The sequence below is a fragment of the Gymnoscopelus microlampas genome (genome assembly GCF_963454915.1).
Source record: "Gymnoscopelus microlampas genome assembly, chromosome: 17".
Classification (NCBI taxonomy): domain Eukaryota; kingdom Metazoa; phylum Chordata; class Actinopteri; order Myctophiformes; family Myctophidae; genus Gymnoscopelus; species Gymnoscopelus microlampas.
Genome location: NC_139954.1, coordinates 16,943,660 through 16,951,823, shown reverse-complemented (window position 1 = coordinate 16,951,823; position 8,164 = coordinate 16,943,660). Strand labels below are relative to the sequence as shown.

Here is an 8,164-nt window from a genome sequence, read left to right as displayed (position 1 = left end):
ATGCAGAAAGTGGAGTGGTCACATGAACACACACACACACACACACACACACACACACACACACACACACACACACACACACACACACACACACACACACACACACACACACACACACACACACACACACACACACACACACACACACACACACACACACACACACACACACACACACACACACACACACAGTAACAGCAGCCTGTCTCTCCTTTCTGTCAATTTAGGGCTAGGCCTGCACTGTTGCCGCGGCAACCAAGCCACGCCCATTGGCTTGTATGGGAGGTGTTTTGAAAAGCGGTGTGCGTGCGTGTGAGAGAGAGAGAGAGAGAGAGAGAGAGAGAGAGAGAGAGAGAGAGAGAGAATGTTTTGAAGTTAAATCTCTCCCTCAGTTCTCCACTGTAGGAGCTGGCAGCAGCAACAGAGTTATAGTTGACTTTAGTCGCACTCTCAAACCTCAAGGTATTTGTGTGTGTGTGGTGCATTTGGCCTCCCCAAAGCAGGACAAACTTTATACTACGCATATACTTTTATTAGACCAAATTTTAAGTACATAGTTATAGGAGTACAGTTGTATAGTTATATTCCCTTTTTTTTGTTGTTGCTTGTTTTCCCCTTTAGCGGGACAAACGTGACCCATTCGGAGGAACCAACCATGGGAGAAGACTCGTCCCACGCCGAGCGCAGCAGCAACAGCAGCAGCAGCACCACCAGCCCAGCCGCAGCAACAACAAGCCCGCATCAGCAGCAGCAGCCACAGCAGCAGCAGCCCGAAAACACCGAGCTTCTGATCCCCAGCTTCAGCCCGAGCTGCTCGGCCCCGACATCCCCCACCAGCACCCTCAGCCGACTGGGCTTGAGAAGCACAAGCAGCCCTCATGCTGCTGCGCCGGGAAGCCCGTCGGCCACCGGTGGCCAGGTGAGCGAGCAGTGGTGTGAAAAAGTACTCACCTTTAAAAAAATATATATATATATATATATATAATGTTGTACCATTTCTTTCCAATAAATTGTCAATTAGATATTTATAATAATTATAATAATTTGATTATATATGATTTTTATAATTTCAATTATATATATATATATTATATATATCATACATATAGTGTTTATAATATAGTATAAATATAATTTTGTAAAAGTATCAATACTGCAATGTAAGAAATACTCTGTTACATACAAGTAAAAAGGCTGGGTAAAAGTACAAAAGTATTGGCATCAAAATGTACTTTAAGTACCAAAAGTAGAAAGTTATGCAGAATGTCCCATTTCACAAGTTTTCAAATGTATACAAATCTTTTGAAAATGGCAGATCTACAAGCTCACAATATGACGCATTGTGAGCTTAGATCGTCTATTTTCAAATGGCCGAAATGTATAGGGCTGAAGTGGTCAATATATGTTTTGCAATAATAATCTAAATCTATAAAATATCAAGTTTTCCAATAATCCTACTGGAGTAAAAGTACAATATCTGCCTCTGAGATGTAGTGGAGTAGAAGTAAAAGTATTGGAAATTGGAAATACTCAAGTAAAGTACAAACACCTCGAAATTGTACTTAAGTACAGCACTTGAGTACATGTACTCAGTTACTTTCCACCACTGCAGGTGAGCGCCATCACCGTGGTGGCGCTGCTGGACAAGCTGGTCAACATGCTGGAAGCGGTGCAGGAGAACCAGCGGAGGATGGAGCAGCGGCAGGCTGAGCTGGAGGGCGCCGTGCGCGGCGTCCAGGGCGACGTCACCCGCCTGTCCAAGAGCCACACCAGCACGTCGAACAGCGTCAGCAAGCTGCTGGAGCGCTCCCGCAAGGTCAGCGGCCACATGAAGGAGGTGAAGGAGCGCATGGACAAGCAGGCGGTGGTGGTGAAGCGGCTGGAGGCCAACCACACTCACCTGCTGAAGCGGAACCACTTTAAAGTGCTCATCTTCCAGGTAAAGCCCGGGGGAGATGGGAGGGAGAGACAGGTAGTACAGATCACACTGTAAATATCCCGAGTGTTCATTTAAAGACGTTTTCATGTCCTGCCCGGGATTTGAACCCAAGACTCCTGTATGGGAGACTACACTTCTACGGCTGCAGGGGACATACACTGTATTGTGCTTATGAGCTTCAGGCAGTAATATTTTTCAGTAAGTGTCCTACCTGACACCAGGGTCTAAATATCTCAATGAAGAGTATTTTTTAGAACAAGCGACCCCCCCGCACCGCCCCGCCTCGCCCCGTCCCGTCCCGTCAGCTATACTTTCAATGGTGTGAAGTCACGTTCTCTTTCTATTCATCTCCAACCACTAAAGAATTATATCGTATTAACATACACTACCATACAGAGATTTGTTATATTTGTTTCGAATTGCGGCTTTGACTGAGGGCACCATGGAACGAGATAGACCTGCAAGGGTCCATTTGGTTCCATTTGTAGGCTACACCCTCAGAGGTAACACTCAGGTTTTTGTGTGCACTCTTTCAAGTGAATGCAGACACAGCCAGACACAAAGAGAGGGAGGATGCATTAATACGTTTAATTCATTGGTATCAATAATCGTCAGTGTGTCCAGATATTGCACATGCATGTGTGTTGGTTTATCCATGTGCTGCTGACAGGGCTGTGGAACATGCAATAACTTGAATAGACCTTGAATACTTGCAGAACATCTGAGAGATTTATTTAGGTGGATGGTTTGAGGCCAGAATAACATTTATAGTACCAAAAAAAAAACAACCTTGAACAGTTTGACATTTTTATTACAACTAAAACACAGATCACATTATTTGTACAGATTTACTGTGAACACATGCACCATCATGATGGTAGATTTGGGTTCAGCAGGTCAGCTTTGTGCTACAGGCTCGAGTATAATTAACTATAGAACAAGAAGAATGAGAATGTGTGTGTGTGTGTGTGTGTGTGTGTGTGTGTGTGTGTGTGTGTGTGTGTGTGTGTGTGTGTGTGTGTGTGTGTGTGTGTGTGTGTGTGTGTGTGTGTGTGTGTGTGTGTGTGTGTGTGTGTGTGTGTGTATAATTGTGTTATGTGGGGGGAAAAGAAAGATTCTGTGTGTGTGTGCGCCCTCACTCACAGACAGGTCCCTGCTCAATTATGTACAGCCTACTGTGTGTGTGTGTGTGTGTGTGTGTGTGTGTGTGTGTGTGTGTGTGTGTGTGCGTGTGTGTGTGTGTGTGTGTGTGTGTGTGTGTGTGTGTGTGTGTGTGTGTGTGTGTGTGTGTGTGTGTGTGTGTGTGTGTGTGTGTGTGTGTGTGTGTGTGTGTGTAAAGGGTGTGTCTGGGAAAGCAGCTGAAGGATAATAAAAGAGGGCTCAGACACTGTCTGTTGCCTAGATGTGTTTCCACGTCAATTCATAAAATCAAGTGACATCCTTTTGCAATGCATTTACTATCAACTGCTGTATTAAACCTGTTGGTCCTGCAGCTTGGTTTGAATTTCTGTGCAGTAAAAAATGCTGTACAAATGTAACCAAATGGTCCCATTTGGTTACAGTTGTACACTCAGAGCTGCAGGTGTTGTGGTCATTGTAGTTCACATGGCACGCAAACACCCTCTTTTGAACTCAAGTTCAAGTTCAGGCTATTCAAATATTACACTTTTCATTCCTTATCAGTCTTGAGGTGCATGAAAAATCCTCAGTATTATTTTAACTCGTAGTGTAAACGTGGACCCACAAGGGCCCTGGGTCCATTGTTAATGTTTTTATACTCCTGAGTTCAATTAACACTTAAGATTTTACAGAGTGGGTGTCATTAACATTTGCCCAAATTGAGTTTGGGACAGTATGGGTGCTTACTTCAAGTGGTTGTGTCTGTGGTTGTGTCTGTGTGTGTGTGTGTGTGTGTGTGTGTGTGTGTGTGTGTGTGTGTGTGTGTGTGTGTGTGTGTGTGTGTGTGTGTGTGTGTGTGTGTGTGTGTGTGTGTGTGTGTGAGTGTGTGAGTGTGTGAGTGTGTGTGTGGTCTGTGCACATGCGCGTGCGGTGCATTTGAGTGTGTGTGTGTGTGTGTGTGTCCTTGCGCAGTGAAAGGCTGGTCAGTGTTGACACAGCTATGACCATTAAGGTTTCTTATCTGGTTTCCCAGCTACTGAGATGCCACACAGTAAAAATGCTCAGTGTTAATTTAACTCGGAGCGGGTATTAATGGAACCAAATGGACCCGTAACGGGTCCATTTGGTTCCATTTGTGGTTCCATTTGGACCCGTTAAATGAACACTGGGAATTTTACTGTGTGTTGTTCAATAGCAACGGGTGCCAACAACACTCTACTACTGTACACAACATGGCCCTGGCTCAAACATACAGGACATGCGGTGCCTTGCATTGATGTGATTGAACATTTGATTAATGCCGACGATGACTGTGTGGATGAGTGGGGTTGGTTTCACAGCGTTATCAAATGCCAGCTGTCTTTCTAGTCTTTGTTTGACTAATCTTTCCATTTGGCAAAACACGGTTGACGGAACGTTGAACCGCTGGTACTACACCTAAGTGTACAGGCTAACCTGTGGAACATACTGTATACATGTGAGACATTCCTAAAATGTCTTGGAAAACTGTTTTATTGTATGTAAATAGAGTCCAATGTCTTAAAATGTTTGTCTTTCTCAATTAAGTTTCCATTGGCGCTGGTTAGGATTCGACTATCTAATAACTTGCAACATGTAGAAAGTGCCAACAATGCTGTAACAATGTTTATGTATGGGGTTTCAGTTAAAAGTGCTGCATTGGCTAATTGAAGTGGGACAAAGTGTTTGTTTTTCTTAAATCTCTGAGCCGTAGTATGAGAGAAGCCTTTGTAGATGGATGTCACAACGGCTACGGTGACTTCAGCAGTGTGTGTTTTCTGTGTGTGTGTGCGTGCAGGCGTGCAGGTTAGGCTTTGGTGGTTATGCTGATGAGTTGGGTCAGGTGTATGTGGTTACAGAGTTAGTAAATGAGACTTGGCACGCCCCAAGGGGAGCTAGGAATATAAAGGAACTAAGTTCAGGCTCTGGTTCCTCGCCTCCCTGTCCTTTTCGCTCCCGCCAACTCTTTCTCTGTGACTATCACTCCCCCTTTCCCCCACCTCCTCTCTTTCCTCTTATTCCTTGTCTTTTTCCATTTCACTTGTTTACTTTCCATTGTTTCCAAAAAAAATGGAAAATGACACACTTATTACCATGCTTTTTCATTTTGCCTCCAGTTGGATGTTTTTAGGCAGTTCTTTCGTTGTTTTCTGTGTTTTCAAACAGACTTATCAATGCTGTATTCTATTCACAGCGTCATCCATACATAAACATAGACTTCCCCAATCCCCATTAGTTGTTTTGCTTTTAGATTTACCATCAGTTTACATTCTCCATTAAAATGTTACAAAACTTAGTGGAATAATTGAGTCAAATTGGCTAGCTCAAGTGCAGGCACAACTTGATTTACATACTGTACTGAAATAAATGGAATCCAGTAGCTTCCTTGAAATCCAAACAAACTACAGTTTGCTTTCTTTGGAAACTGTTTGGCAGTAATGTTAAGTATAGCGGGAGTCATAGTCAGTGGGCTAAACATGCCTGTCCATTTGTATGGTCCTTTAACCGCTGGAAACACTAGCTAGTGTAGTGTAGAACAAAACGAAGGCCTAAAGCCCTGGGGACCCCGGTCAACTAAATCCCACCTAGGGTTTAAGTTGTTAAAATGTGACCCACCCCCCTTCTCAGGCCGCCAGGTCCTGAAGCTATGATGATGCCATGAAACCTCACATGACTCCCTGATAAAGCATATCTACTGTGAACCCAGGAGAAAAGCCCCCGCACAGTCACTCTCTGTTCTTTTTGTTTTATCTACTTGTACTGTAAACCCCCTCCCACCAACTGATAGAGTCCTAAGCATCGATAGAGAACACTCTGTACCCTGTACGGGCCACCTGATGTGGAAACACAGAGGGATTGTGGGTGCGTCTCAACACTTGGCCCCGGCAGGGCACTGCCACCTCCAGCTTTTGCCCACGCTCTGTCAGAAATGACAGGGACCCATGCCGCTCCACTGCGCTTGTCCTTAACGAGGTCTAACGAGCACTAACGAGCGATGAGAATACGTGCACAGCCCTTAATTGCAGCAGTTTTGGACCCTGTTTGTTTGTGTTTGTGCACCAGTGCTTTTCCTGTCTCCAGAGAACCCCCCGCTTTCTAGCCTCTTTTCTATAACACACACATGCACGCACGCACACACACATGAACGCATGCATGCATACACACCACACACAGATTTACCAGCCATATAAGATTCCAGCAGTATGTGCACGATGGAAACATTTGTATGACTCATGAGGTTGGTGTTTGGCAAGGTGATAGGTTCTGCATTGGAAAAAAGCAGTTAATAATCTCTGGTATGAGAGAGAAAGAATGCAAATATTTATGTTTAAATAGTTTCATCTGCTATTATTTTCAGCAGACCGATTAATAGCGCTCTTTGATTTTAAATAAGGCCGCAATCTGATATAATGTATCGTTTCCATGCATCTCTGCGTCATTAGTAATATCACTATGGCATGTACAGTAACTTGAAATATTTCCACGATTGCGTGTTTGGAATTAAATATCCTGCCATAGTCAGAAGTAATTTGTTTTGCAGAAGATCCATATCTGTTCCTTCTCTGCTCTTTTCACAATGGCATTCCGTCCCTCCAACCCAGGCTGACAACAGCAACAAACAAATCAATTTGAATACTGTGAGAATGCAGTTTCTTTTCTCACTATCCCAGTGTGTTGTTCTGATGACAAGAGGTGGATGTGGGGCTGTTGAGAACTGAGATGGTTAGAAAGCACAGTTAGAAAAGAAAATGCTGATCCCATCTCAGATTCATTCCATTTGGCTTAATGAACCACATCGTCTGATAAATTACAGGTGGCATTTGGTGCACCTTAAAGGTAAGTGATTTACTTTGGTTAAAATAAGTGTTAGATAGCTCTATATTCTGATAGTACTCATTGCTATAGATTGTTTGTCAGTAAAAGGAGTCTCCCATGTCTCTCCAGCTCTTTATTAAATAGAAAATGCATTTTCAGTGCTCTCTCCTGATTGGCTTAAATGTTGTCACCTACCTGAAAATGTACTATATTCTGTTTACTAAAGAGCTGGAGAGAGCCCTGTGACTCAACAAACGCTCTGTAGCAATGATTACTATCAGAATATAGTACATTTAGTACCTTTTTAACAAAAAAAACAAAAATTACAAAAAAATATCACTTACCCTACCTTTAACTATGGAAGTTTTACAATGTTCACACTTTGTGTATGTTGGCGGCCCTAAAAGTGACATGCAACTGGTCGCAACCCCTGAAGCAGTGTGCTTCAGACCACTGAAGCACATATTGCTGTAAATTACTGATAACATTTTAATCACAGGCGATAGGCTCGAGAGTTTTCAATCCCTTATGTAATTTATAATTATTTTTGCCTAAACATCTTGCATAGTGCAGCTTTAGCTTGCGCCAAATATACTTGGAAATCAGTTGTAGGAGGGTGAACTGGTATTTAGGCAAGCTGCCCAAATAAAATAATGATATGGGAAACCCAGGGATGGAAAGTGGATGTTCTGCAATAGTAGTTGTTTTCATGGAGGAGTCGTGGTGGAGTAGGGAGTCACCCTCCGTCTCACAGATGGAAAGCGCAGTCATATCGCATCGCAGGGGAAGAAAAACATGCTTCCATGCTAAACCAAACACAGGGACTGCATCTTAAAACAATGAGGATTTGGTTGTTATTGTACCATGTTGAAGGTCACTTTGTAGGACCTTTGAGGCAATTGGAATTGTGTTGGAAAATGCATGATAATAATAATAATAATAATAAACTTTATTTATATAGCACCTTTTTAAACAGTGTTACAAAGTGCTTAACAATTTAAAATCAGACAGTGAACAATGAAATACAATTATGCAATAACAAAAACAACACACAACAGGAACAGTGAGTAAAATGAGAAACATCGAAATTCTGCTGTTTATGAGGTTAAAAAGGCTTTTCTATAAAAATGGGTCTTTAATTTGGTTTTAAAAATGCCAATGGAATTTGCAACCCTAATGTCAAGAGGGAGTCTGTTCCACAGTGTAGGGGCCCTGACAGCAAAGGCCCGATCACCCTTGGTCACCAGCCTAGATGTAGGGACATCTAATAGG

The 8,164-nt window shown here is 42.9% G+C and overlaps 1 protein-coding gene across 1 annotated transcript in view; it reads left to right on the top strand.

Annotated features, from left to right (window-relative positions):
• The first annotated feature begins 327 nt into the window (after window positions 1–327).
• The window catches only part of LOC311065262 (caveolae-associated protein 2-like), a 28,033-nt gene continuing 20,196 nt past the window's right edge, over window positions 328–8,164 (top strand). Inside the window, exons 1-3 of the mRNA XM_084085515.1 lie at window positions 328–462; window positions 622–919; window positions 1,613–1,939. Of these exons, the coding sequence (XP_083941641.1) occupies window positions 656–919; window positions 1,613–1,939 (591 nt within the window). The 5' untranslated portion in view covers window positions 328–462; window positions 622–655. The remainder of the gene's footprint in view (window positions 463–621; window positions 920–1,612; window positions 1,940–8,164) is intronic.